The sequence below is a fragment of the Oculina patagonica genome, chromosome 7 (assembly GCF_052425735.1).
Source record: "Oculina patagonica isolate OP01 chromosome 7, crgOcupat, whole genome shotgun sequence".
Taxonomy (NCBI): Eukaryota; Metazoa; Cnidaria; class Anthozoa; order Scleractinia; family Oculinidae; genus Oculina; species Oculina patagonica.
In genome coordinates this window covers 25,415,681-25,437,118 of record NC_135764.1, presented here as the reverse complement: position 1 = coordinate 25,437,118, position 21,438 = coordinate 25,415,681, and the positions used below count along the sequence as shown (strand labels likewise).

The following is a 21,438-nucleotide window of genomic DNA, read 5'->3' as shown; positions in this document are numbered from 1 at the left end:
GTCATCTCAAAAGAACGCAAAAGAAACAGCGAGTGAAGAAAGCGTGAGCGCGAAGCATGAGGGATAGGGGTGGGGGCATGCAAAGGGAGTGAAAGAAAAAAATATTTTTCTATTTGTTCTATTGTTCATTGTTTTAATTATTTCTATGAGATTTTTTTTCTATTTTTCTCGTATTTCTCGTCATGGAAAATTGCTATTAACATTTACTGGGATTATAACAATTCTTCTCACAAGAGATACTAGAAATGTATGGTAGCTTTAATTTACGATATCTACTGGTAGTCTATAAAATGTTCATGATTTTCCTCATAGACCATCAAGTAACCGTTACTATTGTTACTGTTTCTTCATCTTCTCAAATAGTCTGACATGTTTTTACTTCAGACAGCTTCCTTAATTTTAAGAAATTTCCGTTCAAAGATGACTCGTTTAAATCAGGTTTAGGGACTGCTTGAAGTCTATCTCAGTGGCGACTGTATTGATACGAGTTTTATGTCTTTGTGTTATAGACTCACCAAGTTCCTGCTGGTTGGCCAAGGACTATCAGTGACTTGGGATTCTGTTCTTCCAGCATGGTGACAAACATCAGCCATGTGATACGGGCTGTGCAAGAACCAATGGACACCTGTGATGAGAGTGCAAGTGGTATGTTACTTGGCTGTCCAAATTATGCTAAATTTAAAGGGACTGTCATGGGGATTTCGCAGATTTTTGGTCTGAACTGTTCTGAAATAAGTGGCAGGCAACTTTACCCTTGAAAAACATTATCTTTGAACATTTAACTGAAGATATAACTTTTATTTGGGGAAAGAAACCAAACTTCGGCTATAAATATCAATTTTTTTGAAAAAATTTTTTTAAAATTGCAATCCATTTCCATCCGAGCCATCTGCGGCCAAATGCGCTTTTAAACAGGTTTGGTGCTTTAAAAAAGCAGTTGTTAATAAAAATGGACCATTTTTTAAGTTGCCTACGACACTGTCAAAATCTGTTAAAATCCGTGACCTAGTCATTTAATTGACAGTGTGCCTAATGGTTCACAATTTCATGGCTTTAAACTTTGGTTCCTGTAGGCCTGTAGCATGAAGTGTCTTGAATTATGGATGCTAGCTGTTTACCGTTTACCAGCACTATAGTATCTCTCTCCTGAGTAGGGAGAGGCACTGTAAGAGTGAAGTATTTTGCCTAAGGATTTAACACAGCGACTCCAGCCAGAAGAAACATCAAACAAGATGATAGCTGCTCATATTAGCAGTGAGTTCCGAGGGCAGGTACAGGTTTGAGCTACAAAAGAGTTTGAATGGCATTTAATGAATAGATAAAAATTAATGCCTTTCCTTTCATTAACAGATATAGAGTTCACATGTACAAGCCCATCTGAACCACAGCAGACCAAGAGTGGTGCTCAGGATTCTCTTGGGCTGCTGTCAATTGGGTCAAACGATAGAAGAGGCTGGAGTATTAAGGACACAGCGTCATTTCGGGGCTTGGTACAGCAGTTCATCAGTTTAACCAATGCATCAGAAGGTAAACATTATTATACAATTATTAATCTGATGTACTTTTTATTTGTCTGAACGTTTCACCGTGGGCGTGATTGGAAAACTCAATTCAAGACCACTTTATCCTTGAAAAAGTCGGGCTTCGTGAATTCGTGGTTGTCCATGCATGATTTGTTGATTGAGGTACTTTGCTGTGTTTTCCTTTGATTTTCCTTGGATATGGTTAGCACCAACTCGGAATAACCCATTTCCCTTTGATCAGTCGGGGGAATAAGTGCCGGTTTCGGCAAATCTTCGTTAAAGCACTCGAAGAATTTTTCGAATTATTTCATCCAATCAAAAACTAGCGCGAGCGCTCACGAGTACTCCGAAGGCAATTACTCGTACAAATATGTCATTTGAGAATTTCAATTCCAGGCTAGGCCTGGAAAGTTATGAAATGTAAGCGTGGGTCATGGAAAGTCAAGGAAAATGGTATTGATTGTACAAAATAAATTAGGCCGATTACTTTTGGTGAAGAAAAGGATAAAAACGTATACGAAATCAAGATAATTTTTGATAATTTAGGTCATGGAAAACTTTGAAAGTCATGGAAAAGGTCATGGGAAGTCATGGAATTTCAAAAGCTCAAATGAGTAACAACCCTGTAAGCTAACATTATATTATGGACGTGAAAAGCAAATTACCTTATTACATGAAATTTTTGGCGACACGTAAATTTCGCGATTTTGAGGTGCGCATATTTCGCGACACTTAAATTTCGCGATTTTGCGAAAATGTTGTATTTTGAATCACTTTAATTACGCGTTTTTGAGGAAGACACAATTTATATTTCCTTGGCAATATATTTAAACATGTCATTGAATTTAATAAAACGACTTTGTCAAAGGAATACTAACGTAAAAATTAACAAAAATGCAACAGTGGGACTAAATGTCAACAGTAACAACAGAGCAGTTTTCACAATGTCCACAAGCAGTTCATGCTTGTTCGTGAATAATTGTTCTTGAGTCAATTGACCACAACATCAATATACACTGAAAATTGCTTCCTTCAGTGGTACTTAACTCATTCTTTCTTGATAATCGGCAAAATGTGAGTTACTTCATTTTCGCGTCATGGTATGTTCGCGACACTTTTTGTTCGCGTCACCTTAATTTTGCGATTTTTTTAGAATCGCGAAACTCGCAAAATTAACGTGTCGCGAAAATTTCATGTAATAAGGTATGTTTAGACCAGTCTTATGACGCCTATTTTTTTAATTAGCTGCTACAATAAACCTCTTGAGGGCTTGCAGAGGAAATCTAGAAATGGCCCTCAATCTGCACTTAGACAAAGAAGAGGCTATTCCTGACTTGGAGCAGGCTGTTGGTGATGTTGCCATGGAAACAAGCTCTTGTTCGATGACGTCATCTGGAGGCTCGCATGAATCCCCGGACAAGTCGGAAGGCTCAAGTGCGTGCCCTGTAGAAGGAATCAACCAGAGTATTTTGAGCTTGTTAGTAAAGCTTATGTCAGTCATGACCAGTTCCACTACATCGTCACCTGGAAGGTGGGTAAAAGATGTTTTGCAACAGCACAGAAGATATACAAGGTTGAGGTCACCCCACCTACATGTACATTTTAACAATACTATACAATACAATCCAATCTTTATTTAACGTGGTCCGCAACACTTAGCTAAAAAGCTAGTTTTCAGGTGCACCACGAAATAAAAATACAGAATAGAAAAATACAAACTTCTTGAAAGTGTATAAAAATAAATTAGGCTATAATTAAGAATAACTACGAATTACAATATTGTCTAACTAAGATTAAAAATATAAAAATTTAAAATTTACAATTGAGTTAGAAAGATTATTGCAACTTTAACCCTTCTCTCTTAATGGTTTATTATTTTCACATCATTATTAGCATCATGGCAATTCACAGGATGCGATCGGTATTCTGAATGAAACCGCTTATCCTACTCCTTTCGAACAGGTTGTCTCTACAAATTTTTATTCCATAATAAAGGTGATAGGCGACAAAGCAAAGGGCTTAGCGTTCCTGTCGAAGGATGCAGTAATCTAATCAAGAACAAGTTACATTTACTTAATACACGGCCAGCATGATCAAAAGTTAAACATGCGACCTCCAACGTTCCAAGCAGGCACTTAACGGTGAACCAAATGAGCTAACTTGTCGCATTATTACCTCGTATCTTGAACGTGACATTCACCTGGTACACGCAAAACGACGCAATGCAAAGTCTAAATTTACTCCACCCCACTCTAACAATGTAGCTTACTTATCAGTTCGTTGAAAAAAGTTATTTTTTTAATCCTTCAACTTGATTCCAATAGGAATCCAGCGTATGGTGATGAAGTTCAGTACCTGTCAGACCTGTTAGATGTGATTAGTAAATCCAGTTCCGAGAATGCCACAGCAATGCGCAAGCTCCAACCAGCACCTGCTCAGACTAGTACCAGTCCCTCCTCTCCAGATGGTGATGACGATTCTGTGGCCAGGACTATGCGCAGGTAACAGCTGTATTAGTAGCTCTTTTTCTCAGAATATTAGGCAGAGCTTACTTTGGTTTCAGATTTATTTATGACAGTCATTTAGATGCCGTAAACATCCAAAACACCTCCCCTCTACGTCAATAAGCTCCTTTCCCCAAAACATGGATGCAAAAACCTCCAAAAAATGGCTTCCTCCCGTTGCAGTGTGTTGAAAGCCTTTTCGCATCTAATATGTTTTAGATACAAAATACCTTCTTAATATTAGCCTAACCGTTTTTGAAACCAAAATTTCTTCCAACAGTTAATGGCCTCTTAATGTCACTCAAGGATATACAAGATGTACATTAATAGGTTTGCTTTTTAATTGAGTCATTTTGGTGTTTTGTTTTACTTGCAGACGGCAGCTTGCCAGGGAACGCCAGCAAAAACTCTTAGCCGAATTTGCATCCAAGCAGAAGAGTTTCATGGAGAAAACCTTGAAGAAAGATCCAGGTACTAAAGTTGCTACTCAAGTTTTTCTCAGTTTGTATTAAAATGTCGTTCATAGTGTACGAAATTCATCCTTGTTTGGAAACGTGGCCAGGATTTTGTCAAGAAAAGACTAAGTTGCGCTGCCGATTTGAAGCTTAGAGCTCATAACTAACGAAAATAAACAGAATTACCCAAATGCCCTTTGAAATAACACTGTGTCTTGCCAATGATTTCTCAGATGCCCTGGAGAATATGGCTATAGACGGCACAAGCGAAACGACTGAAGAATTGTTTGACTGTGTTATTTGTGGACAAACGTCGACATCAACAGAGGGAAGGCCAATTGGGCTCGTAGCTCTGCTACAACCTAGTGCAGGTAAAGTAGCTTATTGTTTTTATAACCGAATAAAAGATGTATTCTAGTTGGCTAAGACAGAGGACATATCTTTGTTAATTTTGTTCGGTGAGGTCAAACTAATCCCAAAGATTACCCAAGAAAAAACGGAGACTCCAATATAGAGCTAAAGACCGTTTTTAGAGTGGCTCCAAGATTGCCGACAATTTTCGAAGATCACTTGAGGACTTTGAAAAATTTTCGAACGTCATCTAGAGATAACCAAATATTTCAGATACTCTCCCGAAGATCGCTGAAGATCACCCGATGTCTTGAACACACTAATTTTACATCATAAAGTTCAGGATTATATATATTTTTGTGTTTTTTTTTAAATTGCAATTTACCCTTGTTACTTCGATTTCTTTAAATTTCAATAGACATGAGTTTGGTTAATTTTACTAGGCCCATGTGATTGCCTGATTTCTCTTTAAGATATTTGCTTAAAACCAGGCATACATTTTCTGAGAATAAGAAATTTCATTGCCAAGGAAAAACTTATTTTATATTCAATCCAATTCTCACAGCATTAGCACAGAAGTAACCAGCCATTTTAACCGTGTTATCCTATTTCTTCTTTTACAACAGTGCTGAAACACAGGGCACTTCATGTAAGACACAATCAGCTTCCGCTAAGCCGTGAAGAAGAAGAGGCTCGTGTTATCAACTGTGAAACAACGTTCAGGAACAGATTTGAAGACTTGAGGAGACGCTTTGACTTGGTACGATTCACCCTTAGATTGGTTTTTCTAAACCAAAAATCAATTAATCATGTCTGGTCAATCACTACGAACGTCAATCAATCAGAAATAGAAGCAGAAATATGCAACTCGTTCTATGCGCGGGAAAACGTGCAACCGGTGCAATGCGCGGGAAAATATGCAACCAGTAAAAAGCGCGGGAAAACATGCAACCGGTGCGAAGCGCGGGAAAACAACGTTTTTCAAGTTTAGGGACGGACCATTAGAAATAACCGGAGGGGGGGTGACTTTTACCAAAAAAAAAATTCCTGCAAGGGAAACTTGTCGAAAAAAAAAATCCTGCAAGCGGTTGTGCCTGAAAAAAAAAAATTCGTGCAACGGAATTACCTGTAAGTGTTGTATGATGGCATCTATAAACGTCCATCAGAATAGCTAAAATAGTGTTTCTGAGGTTCTGAAAATTAAAATTTTCCCGGGGGAGCATGCCCCCGGACCCCTCTAATTTGTCATGTACCGAGAGAACAGCATCAGCTGAATCCTATCAACTATTTGGTTGCAAACACACCTGACCCACACTAACAATAGCGTCGCATCAGTAAACAGTTAATCAAAAGCACAAACAGTATTATTATTATTACTTTAAACTGCAATTTTGTCTGATATTCCAAAGTTTAGCTTGATAAGTTTTAGCTGTCATCTTTTCCATCTTTTTTGTTGAGGGACCAGGGTAAAAATTTCTAATAAGGAGGGGGGGATTATATTTAACAGGCACTATCTATCAAATCCCTTCAGCCCCCCTACCCCATAAAACATGAACGGTCCCTAAATGTCGCTTAATTGAAAAATGAAACAATAATGCTATTTAATAATGATAATTGTTACGCAAATCATAGTTGCGTTACAAAAAAAGACCTGTATCTTTGGGCACAGGCGGCCCAAGCTCACGATGTGAAGAGTTGAAATAATACTCTTTTCACAGTTTTCGAAACATGCTACCATGTACTTCTTCTTAGCAGTGGAAACCCGAAATGGCATAACTCGCTTAAAACGCTTCGGATCGGCCTGAGAAGCGAGATAACAACAGATATAACAACAAGACATCGAGGGAAGTTGATATTATTGTCAAAATATCATTATATTTAGCTATAAATTCGAAAGCGTTTTCTCCCATACAAACCTTTATAAATACGAATCGTTGTAACACAACACCTCCATATGCCACCAGGCGAGAGTCACGTTTCGCCTATTTCAAAAGAGTATTATTTCAACTCTTCACATCGTGAGCTTGGGCCGCCTGTGCTTTGGGCGAAAAAAAAAATTCGTGCAAAGCTTGTGCCCCAGAAAAAAAATTCCTGCAGACAAGTAGGCCTTCAAAAAAAAAATTCCTGCACCGAAAATTTTTTACCCCCCTCCGGTTATTTCTAATGGTCCGTCCCTTACCCGAACGCAATCTGTTTTAACCTTCTCGAATTTTGCCCATCCATGCCGCTTTTTGGCCTTTCTGTGTTTCTTTTGAGTTCTTCTACAGTTTTAAGCCGTTATTGTGATATTTCAGTTGATTCTATGACCAGTTGGTCAGTGCTGAAATTGCCTAAAATTGCGTGACATAGCCCCTTTAAGTCGCAATTGACATTTGCTGTGAGTTTGTCTTATTCAAATTGTCATTTCGTAATATGAGTAGCAAGGACATAAAAAGTTCTCCCTTTATCGATTCCTGGAATCAACTCTTTCGTCTCCTAAACAATTTCACGTCATTAAGTCAGGTGGGGTGTTTTCCACTGTACCTAAACCACAACCTTGAATAACAGAGCTTTTCAACCAATCACATTCCCTGTTTCATAGTTGGTATATGTTATTAACTTTTATTCACGTAGATTCCAAGTCTGGATGCATCTGCAAGTGGCACGGAAGGTGGAGTTCATGTTCAAACTTGCGGCCATCACCTTCATGTAGACTGTCAGCAAACGTACCTCAAATCTCTTCAGGTATTCTTCAACTTCTTGTTTCCTAAAAAATAATGCATACAGTGGTTTTGACACTGGCTTGATGATAAAAAAGGTGGTTAAAAACAAGCTATATTTATTGGCAGTCTGTAAAAATAAGACATGTTTGTTGAGAGGCTTCGACCTTGTAACAGTTGGAAAACATGCTTAAGTAATATGTCAAACAGAGAGAGAGTGTTTCGCCACATTTCCGGGCACCGAGGAAAGAGTTGAAAATACAATGCACAGTGGAGTATTGGAGAGCTTAGGCAATGACGACGGCGACGCCAAGGGCAACGCCTAGTGAAAATGAATTTATATTTTACTCAAAACTCTCGCGGTTATCCAGATGTGTTTGGTGTATCACTTGGCTTAGGAACCAGCTCTAGCTAAATATGTTGAACGAGCGTTCAACCCCAAATAGAAATACGAAAATTTAATGCGTTTGAGAAAATACAGTCGAATCCCGATAACTCGAACCTTCAAGGGAAGTCGAAAAAGGTTCGAGATATCGGGAGTTGGAGTTATCAAGGGTAAAATTAGTAAGAAAAGGACCTGAAGGAGAATCGAAAAAGGTTTGAGTTAGCTGGAGTTCGAGTTACTGAGGGTTCGAGTTATCGGGATTCAACTGTAATTTTTTTTCGCGCTGATCAGTAGTGGATAGTGGGGGTCTTACGTTCCCTTGACAATAACTGCGAATCTCTTGCAGGAAGAAGATGCAAACCTGCTTCATCAACTTCCGCATCAGATGCATCCGTACAATCCAAGGAAAGGAGAATTCACTTGCCCCTTGTGTCGACAACTTGGGAATTGTGTGCTGCCCATTGTGCCCACGCAGATTATCCCAGCTAATAAAACAGCATCAAAGGTCAGTATTATATTGTGTTCTGTCGGTTTGATGACTGTAAAATGGTTTTCTTTCTGAAGGCGAAGAATAACGTGATAAAATGGGGCTGCTAAAACTGTAAAAAAAATAATAACACCACATGAAAGTACTGCTTAATAGCTTTCATTTAATATGGTTACACACTAGGGTTTCATACACAGACTTAAAAGTTAAAACCACCTTTTATAGCGTAATAAACAGTACCAGTTGAAAGTACTGCTCAATAGCTTTAGTTGAATGGTCACACACTAGGGTTTGGTACTGCGAAATAGCTTTCTTTTGAGTAGTCACACACTAGGGTTTTAAATCCGTAGACTTAAAAGTTAGAACCACCACCTGCAACAGTACAGCTGCAGTACTACATGAAAGTACTGCTCGATAGCTTTCATTTGAATGGTCACACACTAGGGTTTTTTTTTGTTAATTTTGTTCGGTGAGGTTAAACTTATCCCAAAGATTACCCAATAAAAAACGGAGACTCCAATATAGAGCTAAAGACCGTTTTTAGAGTGGCTCCAAGATTTCCCACAATTTCCGAAGATCACTTGAGGACTTTGGAAGATTTTCGAACGTCATCTAGAGATGACCAAATATTTCAGATACTCTCCCAAAGATCGCTGAAGATCACCCGATGAAAGTACTGCTTAATAGCTTTCATTTATATGGTTACACACTAGGGTTTCATACACAGACTTAAAAGTTAAAACCACCTTTTATAGCGTAATAAACAGTACCAGTTGAAAGTACTGCTCAATAGCTTTAGTTGAATGGTCACACACTAGGGTTTGGTACTGCGAAATAGCTTTCTTTTGAGTAGTCACACACTAGGGTTTTAAATCCGTAGACTTAAAAGTTAGAACCACCACCTGCAACAGTACAGCTGCAGTACTACATGAAAGTACTGCTCGATAGCTTTCATTTGAATGGTCACACACTAGGGTTTTTTTTGTTAATTTTGTTCGGTGAGGTTAAACTTATCCCAAAGATTACCCAATAAAAAACGGAGACTCCAATATAGAGCTAAAGACCGTTTTTAGAGTGGCTCCAAGATTTCCCACAATTTCCGAAGATCACTTGAGGACTTTGGAAGATTTTCGAACGTCATCTAGAGATGACCAAATATTTCAGATACTCTCCCAAAGATCGCTGAAGATCACCCGATGAAAGTACTGCTTAATAGCTTTCATTTATATGGTTACACACTAGGGTTTCATCCACAGACTTAAAAGTTAAAACCACCTTCTACAGCGTAATAAACAGTACCACATGAAAGTACTGCTCAATAGCTTTCGTTTGAATGGTCACACACTAGTGTTTGGTACTGCGCAATAGCTTTCTTTTGAGTAGTCACACACTAGGGTTTTAAATCCGTAGACTTAAAAGTTAGAACCACCACCTGCAACAGTACAGCTGCAGTACTACATGAAAGTACTGCTCGATAGCTTTCATTTGAATGGTCACACACTAGGATTTTTCTGCAGTCATAAAAGTTAGAATCATCTTGCACAGCAAAATAAACAGTACCACGGGAAATTATCGCTCAGTTGCTTTTGTTTGAACACACTGTCGCACTGAAATGACTAACGGCGACCTTTTATTTGCGTGCACATTTAAAATTGTGGCATAATGCAATAACTAACAATCTTGTTTCAATGTTCAGCAAAATGATCTATAAAGACCATAAGTTTACTGATTGTGTCTCATTACGAATTACACAGAATACGTTGAAAAGCCACAAAGAACAAACAAGCGATCTTCATGCAGTCCTGAGGAAATTCAAACTTCATGTATGTACCTTCAATCGTACGAAGTTTGCTTAGCTTACCTCATCCGCAAATACTGCCCTTGTAACTTAATAATTCTTGCAGTAGTTGTTCCCTTATATCAGGTACATATTATTTTATTGTGCATGTGTGAAGCACACTTTGTAAGAAAGAGGATAATTTTTTTTTTATCATAATGAGATTCCGTGTCGAAAAACTGAATTTTCTGTTCAGTAGAATATCATGTAGTCTTAAAAAGACAAAACTTTTCTTGCCTTGGCGTTTGGCCTACAATTCTTGGAAGAACAGTTCGCACCAAAGTCATACCAATTTTTTTTTTATAGCACAGTCATACTGAGCTTTATGTAGGGCGCAGGCAGGCATTCCAAGCTAGACACGGTACAGAGTTTATGTAGCACAGGTTTACCGAGCATTGAGTAGCAGAAGCGTAACATTCGCTCTGCAGCACAGACAAACCAACCGAGTTGTAGCTGTATGCAGTACAGGTAGACATTCTTTACGCAGCAATACTGCAAGTAACGAATAGCAATAAAACCTTCCGACTGTTTGTCTTATTATTCAACAGACCATCACTAAACTGACAGCCAGTGCGCTCAACTTCAATGTGCTCGGTGCAGCTATCAAGGCTGTAGTTGAATCAGTCTCTGAACTGGATGGAGAAAGTCACAGATGCTCAGCTGAGAAGAAATTCAGCCTGCTTTACAGAATGGCCAGGTATGTAAGCCACTACTCGATCATGAAGAAAAGCGTCACGAATATAAATTCTACTTAAAGAACTGAACAATCATTCTAGTACTCCAAGAGTTCTGGTTCTTATAAGACGATCAAAACAGTGCAACCACTCCGGAAATTGTCACGCAAGCGTGACGCATACGTCATGTTGCTCAGCAACTGCGCTGACCAAAACCCGTGGGCTCTGTTAACTCTCGGGGGCGAAATTTCATTCTCTAATGGTACAAGTTCCCTCGACTTAACACACAGTGCCATCAACGACAGAAAAATATTCTATTCAGCAGAACTTAGAACTTACCTCCCCCATCCCTCCCCCTTCCTAACTAAAATGCGTCAACATCCACCTTTGTGTGGTTTTGAGAGTGTGGTATTTCTAGTCAACTATTTCACTTTAGTGTGAGGGCGCCTTGCAATCTTATACCTATAGAGACTAAGTAACAACATTTTGTTACTTGTCTTTTAGAAAAGTAGTTTACTGTTATGTTAAGCGCAAACAGTCTCGTGTATGTAATCCACCACTGCATAGTCATCCTTTCGCGTTTGCTATATATGTTACTGCAGTACTCTGTCTTAAGGATCGTGTTTTTCATGCTTTATTTTTAATACATTGTAGGACGAATTTAGAACTTGAACAAGTAGACAAAGCTGCAAGGAAACTCTCAAGTCCAAGAAAATCATGTTTTGGTGAGTTGGTTGCATTGTATGGACCTTGCTCTTGAGTCTCCTAAGTGCTTAAAGGAGATACGTCAGGATAAACAAGCCACTTTTTTTCGTTGTACAGTCAACTCTCGCCTTGCGGACACCCCGCTATTGCGGACACTCGCTATTACGGACAAAATCCAGATCCCCAACGAACAAGGTTTGACTGGAAATGACTCCCGCTATTACGGACTCTCGCTATAACGGACACGAAACGAGGCCCCAAGCGTGTCCGCTATAACGAGAGTTGACTGTACTACAAAATTATCTTGCCAAGATGGTAGGTTATAACGATTTATAGGCAAGAAAACAAGGACACTTGACGCTTTTAAAGTTGTTCATCCACGATATTTACTGTTTACTTGGGGAAATATGTTACTAGACAGCAATAAAACATTTTATTATTTAAAAAAAATCCATTTTTTGTATATATGTACCCTAACTAATATATTGTTTGAAATCCCCCCCCCCCTCTCACCTCTATAATAAGCCCCCTTGTGCGGTAACTCCTTTAACGTCCTCAAGCCTCTTAAACTACCTGACAAACCCTCAGCTGAACAAGTCATTAATAACATGAGTTGTCAACACGTCAATGCGTCTGTTATTTGCATTGTTAGGTCCACTGTTGCGAGCATTCCAGTTTCATTCCCAGACGCTAGTGGGTCCTTTATTGTCCGTGTGGTCAGATCTGACTGGCACTGATGACCTCAGAGAGTCATCACCAACATCACCCAGGTATGATTAAAATTCAGTTGCTACATCTTTAAAGCGGCCTTCACACGACAAACTATTGGCCAACTCGTGTTGTCAAACTCGAGTTGGTGTGTGTGAACGACGCAACAAGTTGGCCAACTGTTGGCAACAAAATAGAACTTGTCTCTATTCTCACCAACAATTTGCCCCATTTTTTGCCAACTGTTGTGTCGTTCACACACACCAAGTTGAGTTTGCCAACATGAGTTTGCCAACTTTAGTTTGTCATGTGAAGTGTTGGGGCCTAAGTGTTCTCACTGCCGGAGCTTACCTGATATATGAAGCAACTAGGAATATTACTACTCCTCCCTGAAGTGGATGCTATACCCCCCCCCCCCCCCTCCTTCCCCATTTGTCAGGTTACTCTTATTGTAAATAGTTCTCTGAAGAATAATCTTACCCAAGAAGACAACACAATGATTCCGAACAGCGCTCGGAACATGATTCGCTTGAGTCTAACACGCCAACTGTTAGCCACCGGGCCTTCTGTAATACCCAAGTGTTTACTTTCCTAATTGTAATTAATAACTTAATGTACGTTAGCCGCCCAGGCGAATTTAGAAAATATTTGTCACGGTTTTCCTCTAGCCGAAAACAAGTGCAAGTGAGACTCTTGCTTACTTGTAAGCTTAGTTGTGCTGACAAATGCGAGCGGCAGATTACGTTCTGTTGTTATTTTGATTGCAGTGGTCCAAGCACTTTCCAGGAGTGCCCTCTCCTCTTGAGAGACGCGCCGTCACTGTTGATCCAGATGATGCTGTCATGGCCGGCTGCCCTTTTACAACGTGAGTTTAATGCTTTCACTTAGAAGTCATGCTTCCATCTGCTAAAATTCCAAACAAACAAATGAACGAACAAACTTAATAACAGGGGTCTTTTAAGGGGGCATTATACCTGAATTTGAATGAAATTTTAAGAGTTGTGAAGAAGGGATTGAAGAAAGAAAACAATATTTGAAACACCAGCAGACAGTTGACCCCCACGCAAGAGCACTCTAATTTTAAAAACAAAATAAATTTTCCTTTTTTCTTATTTCTCTAAATTTTTCTAATCCATTGCGAAAAAACTATCTTCTTCCAGCATCCCCCGAAATTGCAAAACACCGTTAAACATAGATATATGAAATAATGAGAGATTTTTTGGATTCCTTGCAACGCGAACGAGATATTTCCGTTAAACCCATGTTAAAGGGACCGTGTCACGGATTTAAGCCAAAATTAGGCATAGGAAATGACCATCAAATTTGTTTAAATGTATAAAATAACCTCTTAAAACAGTGAAGGAATATTTAAATAACACACCAAATGCAAAAGAAGGTACGGATGGCCAAAAGTGTCGAAGATTGAAACGGATTGCAATGTGGGATTTTGAAATATGGTCCGGCGGAACAGTTTTCAAAGATAATCTTGTCTGCTTGTAACTTAAATTTATGACGCCCGGGAGACACATTTAGCTGCAAGGAAGCTATGCTTTTGTCATTTAGTATCAAAGAATTAATTTCTTTGCAAACATTTAGTTTCATAGCGAATATTTGGCAAAATTTAATAACATAAGATTCACTTAGCCGTGACATAGTCCCTTTATGCTGTGAATAAACGACCTTCTGGTATAAGCAAGGATGGCTTATAATCAAAAGGACTTATGCGTCTGAGATTTCCTAAATTTTACGGAGTGTTATTTCTGTTGTTGATAATCACTTGCCTACTGCTTTATCTTTTCGTCGTTTAGGTGACTTCAAGTGCCTTGTCCAGCTTGTATTCAACTTGGTGTTTACCCAGGTAAGGATTACATCCTTTTTGTGATACGAGTAATGTTCAAGAAAACATGGAATCATCACTTGTGGTAGTTTTGCGTGTGGTAGCCTGTGGTAGCCTTAAGCGTGATGGCTTGCGGTTGCTTTAAAAGTAGTTTCCTGTAGTAGCTTTGGGTGTGGTGTGCTGTGGTTGTCTTAAGCGTGTACCTTGTGGAAGCTTTGTGCTTGGTTCCCTGTGGTAGCTTTGTACTTTGAGTGTGGTAGGCTTTGCAAAAACATACCTGAAAAGCCTTAGTTTTATGTTTTGTGTTTGTTTTAGACTCTGGTTGACACGTGTTGCAAGTTTGTTGGGGATGAGAAACTCTCATGGCAAGACCTGGGAAAAAAAGCAGCTTCACTGGTAAGCTCAAATGTACTCTAAGCCCTGGGCTTATTTTTTTTTATTTTTTTTTTATTTTGTAAGTTTTTGTATAGTCTTATTTTCGGGTGACATATTTTCGGGAAATGGGCTGGGGGTGATGAATGAATTGTACATTTCGAAGTTGATTGGGCTTATCATTGGAACGAATTTGGCTGCTGAAGTCCATATATTAGGAAGGCTACCTGTTAAATTCCCCAAATATAACGAATTGAAACACAAATCAAGCTCTGGATTCGTCAAAAAGTATCAAGTCTCAGACTCTCGAACATACATTACAGGCAAGGGAGGGGGAGAGACGGAGGACCTAATTTTCAGAGGATTTGGGAGAGGGGTTATTTTCATACCTCTACATGTTGACATTATCTCGGGGTCTCTAATGGCTGATCAATAAAAATACTATTAACATCTTCCTGCGAGATAGGTCAAAAACGTTTAAGACTTTTTCCATGAATTTTTAGGAGAATTCTCAGGCCCCATTATCAGCTGATCTGTTGCTTGGTTATGTTTGTCGCATACTCAGTAACAGTACCTTGATCAAGGAGGATCACCATACTGGAGGGGTGAGTAATCAATCACCCCATACTTTACCATTCACAAACATTAAACCGACGACAAGCAAGAGAAAAGGCGTGTACGGCAAATCAGAAGGTCGAACGATTGCGTGTGTTTTTCTTATTGTTTGGATGTATTTAGGACGGGAATCCCGCCCGATAGATTTCTATGGGCTGAGACAGAAATTCATCTCTATAGATGACGAACAAGTTTCGCAAGAAGAAATCGAAGTACAGTCAACTCTCTCTTAACGGACACCTCTATAAGACGGACACCTCCATAAGACGGACACCTGGTTATGGTCCCTGCCGTTTTTCAGTCATTTTACTGTAAGAAAACTTTCTGTAAGACGGACACCTCTCTAAGACGGACAACGGACACTTTGAAACCGCCAACGAACAGGCACTAAAATTTGTTTTTTCGTGAATAATACTTCAAAACTTGTTATCGACATATAGCATACAAACTGAGTGTCAATGTGACATATGAGTGTCAATGTGACATATGCAGCTAGCCGATATACATTTTTAAATTTTTAATTTTTAACTCTTAACTGCAATTTTTATCTTTCACCTACTTTTATGATAAAATTTTATATTCTATTGTAATTTATTGATTTATTTATTTATTAATGTATGTAGTACGATTCTTCAGTTTTTCTTCTTCTTAGAATTTAAGTGTAAATATTTTAACTTTAAATAGCTTAGATATATAATAATGTAAATAGTGTCCACAATTAGTTTTTTTAAGCTAAATACTTCAGACACTTTAATAAAGTATTTCATTCATTCATTCAGGTCAGCGCCTTTAAAATACCAAATTTACCAAAAACAATCCGCTAAAACGCATTACTTCTCTGCTTAACTTGTAGATTTAGTTTTCTACTTACAGTATCACCGTTTGTTATTAACAAACAAATCGAATCTCTGATATTATTTTTGTTCCACTTTATAGGTTTTGCTAATGTAAGCGACTAAAACAGACGTGTATTCGTTGTGCATAGCCGTTTAGCTTTATCGTCTCAACATTTCTGGTGTCACGTTACCTAGACTCTCTATAAGGCGGACACCTCTATAAGACGGACAGTTGGGGCCGGTCCCGACGGTGTCCGTCTTAGAGAGAGTTGACTGTATCTAAAAACTTCCAGTGGCGAGTAGCCTAGCTGTGAGTCATGAAAATCGCATACGCAGGGAAGATTGCTCGCGACGAATGCTCCCAGTCTGCCATCTCCAAAAATGGTCCGAGCCAGTCATTTTAATCAGACTCATGTTTGGCTTTTGTTCCTTGTCTAGATCTCGCAGTCAGTATGGTCTCCACACACTGTAGAGCGGTCCTTACAGGACTCATGTCTGGCATTCCTGCGGTCGGCTTGTACAATGGCGTCCCTGTGTTATGACGTGGATATGCCACAAGTTGAGGTAAGCCCTTTATCACTTTGTAATTAACAGTAGTTATCTGGTCTCATTAAGTGTCAACATTAAAACGGGAATAGACATAGGATGTCGCAGCCGTTATTTTGGTCGTCACGCAACGGTGGAGAAGGGAGTGTTGCGTGACGAGACCAAACAACGGCTGCGAAGGAAACTAAAGTTTAGAACTTTTTTTCTTTTTTTTAAATTATTTTAGCAAAGATACAACTTTGTACAAAATGGACAGACTTTTTTCTTAAACATATTGTCAATTGTTGTCCTTGAATACGAGCCCATGATTAGGGCCCGTTCCACACGTATCCGTTTCGGTTTGAAAATGAATTTTTTCCTCCGTTTTCAAAGAGATTTGTGTCCACAGGCAGCGTTTTCGAATCGTTTTCGTCCGTCCACACGAAAACTCTAAAACGATTCCAAAACGCTAATACCGCTTACGGGGCATGCGCATTTACCAGTAAAATGAGCTTGCAAGACAGCAAGTGGCGTCGTCTTTTTCGAAAAGTACCGTTTTCACCGTCACATGAAAACACGATAACTGCGTTTTCAAAACTTTCCACTGTGCAAAGGTTTTTTCGAAAGGTTCCTTTTTTGGTCACCGTTTTCACCGGATACGTGTGGACGGGAGGCCAATCCGTAAAAAAAAGATAAAATAAAATAAAATATTTTTTGGTTGACAATTTTTGGAATAAAAACTTCTTGCGTCTAATTTTAGCCCACTCAGCGTACGGCCTTGTCGGCCAAGTATCAAGCGATATCCGCGCGATTTTGCAGGATAATTTATAAATATCAACAGTTGTTTGACCAAATCAAATTTAAATTTTAGGACAGCGACGCTGAGTTCCGTGTCCTTGCCTCGACTCTGGGTTTGTGTGATCCATCCAGCAGTAGTGCCGAGTCCTTTTCATGCGTGAGCTGTCTGCAGTGGCCGCATTCCAAGCCGCGGAAAATAATTCGACAGTGGTGCGAAAGTCTTCTGCTTTGCTCCATGCAGAGGAAGGTTACGTTAACCAGGGTAAATTACCTTGTTGTTTGTTTGTTTGTTTATTTATTGTTTATGTTCGGCTAAAAACAAAACTAAAAAACTTAAGCAAGTTAAGAAAACATCAATAATCCTGAGAAAACTTTTATAAACTTCAAAAACCTAAATAGACTCAATAACACCTATGTGATTAAATTCTAGAAAATTTATTGGTATTGGCTGGATTTGTTTTGTTGTTCGTTATGTTCAATGTCGTTTAGAGGTGTCGGGTTCCACACGGGTTATCTAAGAGCATGTAATGACTGTGTTTCTTGTAGGAGCTTCTTCCTAACTTGTGCCAATGGCCTCCACCAAGACTGATTCAACTTCCTGAGCGATATGACAGGTGGGTGATAATTTTCTCTCTCTATTCTTTTCCTCCCTCCCCCTCCGTTCTTTCCTCTCTCACTTCCTTCCTCCCTCTTTCCGTCCGTCCATCCCTCATTCCCTTCCTAATTCCCTCACTACTTACTATTTTCCTACCTGTCCGTCTGTTTGATTATCAAAAGAAGCAGTGCCCTTCACCCTCGTGGTTTCCAAATTTGGTGCTATAAAAAGACCATAATCTCTGGTAAGAAATACAAAAATATTTTTTGTTAGTTTGTTAACTTTCCGGTAACATTCCTCCATTTGTTTAATAACAGTTTGATCCAGCATTACCGGAAGCGGAAATGCACCAAGTGTGGTAGCACCCCGGACGACCCTGCAGTATGTTTGGTCTGCGGTAAATTCACTTGTCTCCAAGGAAACTGTTGCAAGGATGAGTTTGACACGAGAGGCAAATACGAGTGTATACAGGTACGTGTCGTGTCAAGTTTTTTTTTTAAGTGCTTGAATTAGTTTTGTTGGAGACAAGTCCTTAGCCTGCGAGCAGGCTCTCTCTTCGGGGCAACGTAAGCGCTTCTCGTTTCTTCTGCTCGGGGGCTCGCGTCGTTGCCCCCAAAGCGCGTACGTTGCCCGCGAAGAGAGAGCCTGCTCGCAGCCTACGTGGGCCTAATGGTTTCTGCTTTCCCTCTAGATCGAGTGGTCCAGGTTTCGAGCCCTGGCTGGGGTTATTGTGTTGGGTTCTTGGACAAACCACTTAAATCTCACAGTGCCTCTCTCCACCCAGGCGTATAAATGGGAACCGGCGACAGTTAGGGCTACCTGAAAAGATACTTTCGAGGGGGGTGGTAACCGGCAATGGACTAGCATCGCTTCATGCTAAGGAACCGACTGGAGTTAACCGGACTTTGTCTTTTTTTTTTAATTCTGCTGTATTGCACAATTTCTTTCGAAAACGTAATCCCTTTGAGCTGCTAATCAGAGTCAGTGTTTTGTTTTTCAGCATGCCGTGAATTGCGGGAGAGGGACTGGGATCTTCTTAGTCGTGCTCTCCTCAGTCATCCTTATAATCAGAGCAGATCGCTTTTGTACATGGGGCTCAGTCTACCTCGATAGCTTTGGCGAGGAAGACCGGGATCTAAGGTTAGTCGACTTGTCTAGTCCTTGAATGTGAACAAGACATGGCTATCTCTTAATAAACTGTTACATCAAGTAAAAAGACGTTTGTGTCTTTATATGAAAGGATTAAGACCGGATGAATTTTCTTCGAGAGTAGAGTCTACTTGACTTTGACCTCCAACTCTTATGCGCTCTCATCGAAATTAAACTTCTCTCCCTCTCCCTCCCTCGCTCCCTCTCTTTCCTCTCCTTCCCTACCTGCCTACCTGCTTCTCTCACTGCCTACTGCCCCCTCCCTCCCTCCTCCTTTCCTTTTTCCCCACCTTCCTTCTGTCCCTCCCACTCTCCCTCGTTTCCTCTCTCCTTCTTTCTCTCCCTCGACCAGAGTTTCGCACGTTTAAGAGGCAGATGATGACCACTTTCGCGTACGTTCAAATCGTTTGACTGCGCACTGTTTGTCTAGTCTCATTTCTGAATTCTTGCTAGCTCTCGTTTCTCGCGTGATTCGACCTTATACACATTTTGTGACCTTTATATCCTTTATGCGTCCTCTCTCGCCCACTCTCTTGGACAACGCAAGCTACTTGAAGAAGTTTTCCCATAGTTTTAGTAGCTTGCATCACTGGCTGATATGCCAAGCTTAACATATAGCATCACTTCTTTCCACAGGCGCGGGAAGCCGCTGTTTTTGAGCCGGGAGCGTTTTAACAGACTTGAACAGCAGTGGCTTACACACAGCTTTGATTACATGTGCAAGAGATGGAAACGCCACGACAACCTTCTTTAAACGGACGACCGTATAATAGTTATACACTCCTCACAAATTAAATATGGCACCGTGTATTTAACAATTAGACGGTATGCTCGTGGTTTCTAAGGGCTGATAGCTGGCAAAGGGCGAAGCCCCCTGTCAACTGCTAAAAGTCAATAGAAACCGAGAGCGAGCCGTCTTATTGTTTTAGCATAACCCAGAGACCGATCAATTCAACAAAAAGTTCACTGAAAGTGGTTTATTTACAGTTTTGGTTTATAGCAGTCTATCGAACTAATATTCGGTCACTGGATTATGCTGATGCGTTTTATTTGTTTTGGAGAGCTCCCAAAGACCTCTTGGAAATCAATGACTTCTCTGGGACTGTTTCAATATTTATGACATTTTTTAAGCTTTAAGCAACAGTTTTTCGCAAGCATAAAGAGGAAAGGAGGAGGAGGAGGAGAGGTTGAATATTATATATTTCTGACAATTTGTCGGGCAATTTCCCGGCTGACGACGTTGGTGTTTAATGTAGCTCGTAAAATTGAACGTGAAAGAAGAGGAAGGATATTTTTTTCTGGTTTTGTTCACGTGGTGTTTAAAGTATTGCGTTTATTTATTTACTGTGATAATTATTTTTGTGCGTACCAGCAATTTGTAGAGAATTGCAAATCCGCGAATATGAACGCGTATGAATATGAACTAGCAAAAGCCGGAAAAAAAACGAAAGCGAACAGTCTAATTGTTTTCGCATAACCCAGTAGTTGTTCTATTAAACATAGAATATCGGTAAAACTGATTCAATGAAGGTTTTGTTTAATACTTTTCGGCCTCAATGCAGCGCGCGCTCCGAGATGGTACTATCGATCGATAGTAGTTGCTTATGTAGCCAATCAGACTGCGCGTTTTTCAATAGTCGGTCATTGGGTTTTGCTAATGGCTGATAGACCATGATTTTGTGGACTTTGCCTTTGTAAGGAAAAAATATTTGGGGGTTTAAAAAACTAGAATTGTATGCGTCTTCCATCTTTGTCAGAATTTACTGAACACTTAGTCGAATGACGAGGGAGCAGTTTATAGACTAAAGAGGTGTTTAATCCTCGGCACTTTTATTTTAAACTCCGGGTGCCGTCTTGGAAAGATACTGATGCCATTTAAAAGACGAAAGTAAAGCAGAATTGCTGTGAAAAGAAAGAACAGATCGCAAACGGATCTTTGTTAGGCCGTTAACAAGGGTTTGGTGTTAAATAATTTAAGGTGGATACATTATGAAACTTGTATCTCCTTGACAAAATTGTGTTGTCTTCAATTGCTTTGGGACATATTAAATACTGATATATTTTTACTGGGAGTGATGGAACTCGTTCTTCTCGTAACTCATACTGAATATTTTAATGGAAATGTCAGGGAGAATATGCCTTTTGATCACTTTACTGTTAACTAAGATAGAGCGAACGGCGGACAAAGCTGCATGTTTATAAGTTTACGGCAAACAACTCCAAAAGTGGTGGAGTAGGTTTTCTCGAGTCTCCTATGAAGTTGCTGAAGAATGGGAGGCGCGGTGGCCTAATGGTTAGCGCGCCAGACTCTAGATCGAACAGTCCGGGTTCGAGCCCTGGTCGGGGTGACTGTGTTGTGTTCTTGGGCAAGACACTTTACTCT

At 39.7% G+C, this 21,438-nt stretch overlaps 1 protein-coding gene across 2 annotated transcripts in view; it reads left to right on the top strand.

Annotated features, from left to right (window-relative positions):
• Window positions 1-21,127, top strand: part of LOC144660429 (E3 ubiquitin-protein ligase ubr3-like) — a 44,425-nt gene extending 23,298 nt beyond the window's left edge. Inside the window, exons 25-47 of one of the 2 annotated variants that reach the window (XM_078521045.1) lie at window positions 510-645; window positions 1,351-1,527; window positions 2,769-3,054; window positions 3,848-4,024; window positions 4,404-4,498; window positions 4,716-4,853; window positions 5,460-5,593; window positions 7,447-7,557; window positions 8,264-8,422; window positions 10,159-10,227; window positions 10,790-10,938; window positions 11,570-11,640; window positions 12,273-12,378; window positions 13,093-13,193; window positions 14,137-14,186; window positions 14,481-14,561; window positions 15,041-15,142; window positions 16,427-16,552; window positions 17,385-17,573; window positions 17,858-17,925; window positions 18,224-18,377; window positions 18,907-19,046; window positions 19,692-21,127. In XM_078521045.1, the coding sequence (XP_078377171.1) occupies window positions 510-645; window positions 1,351-1,527; window positions 2,769-3,054; window positions 3,848-4,024; window positions 4,404-4,498; window positions 4,716-4,853; window positions 5,460-5,593; window positions 7,447-7,557; window positions 8,264-8,422; window positions 10,159-10,227; window positions 10,790-10,938; window positions 11,570-11,640; window positions 12,273-12,378; window positions 13,093-13,193; window positions 14,137-14,186; window positions 14,481-14,561; window positions 15,041-15,142; window positions 16,427-16,552; window positions 17,385-17,573; window positions 17,858-17,925; window positions 18,224-18,377; window positions 18,907-19,046; window positions 19,692-19,809 (2,937 nt within the window). In that variant the 3' untranslated portion in view covers window positions 19,810-21,127. Of the gene's footprint in view, window positions 1-509; window positions 646-1,350; window positions 1,528-2,768; window positions 3,055-3,847; window positions 4,025-4,403; window positions 4,499-4,715; window positions 4,854-5,459; window positions 5,594-7,446; window positions 7,558-8,263; window positions 8,423-10,158; window positions 10,228-10,789; window positions 10,939-11,569; window positions 11,641-12,272; window positions 12,391-13,092; window positions 13,194-14,136; window positions 14,187-14,480; window positions 14,562-15,040; window positions 15,143-16,426; window positions 16,553-17,384; window positions 17,574-17,857; window positions 17,926-18,223; window positions 18,378-18,906; window positions 19,047-19,691 lie in introns of both variants that reach the window. The other variant, XM_078521043.1, reaches the window with a different exon arrangement.
• Window positions 21,128-21,438: the final 311 nt, after the last annotated feature.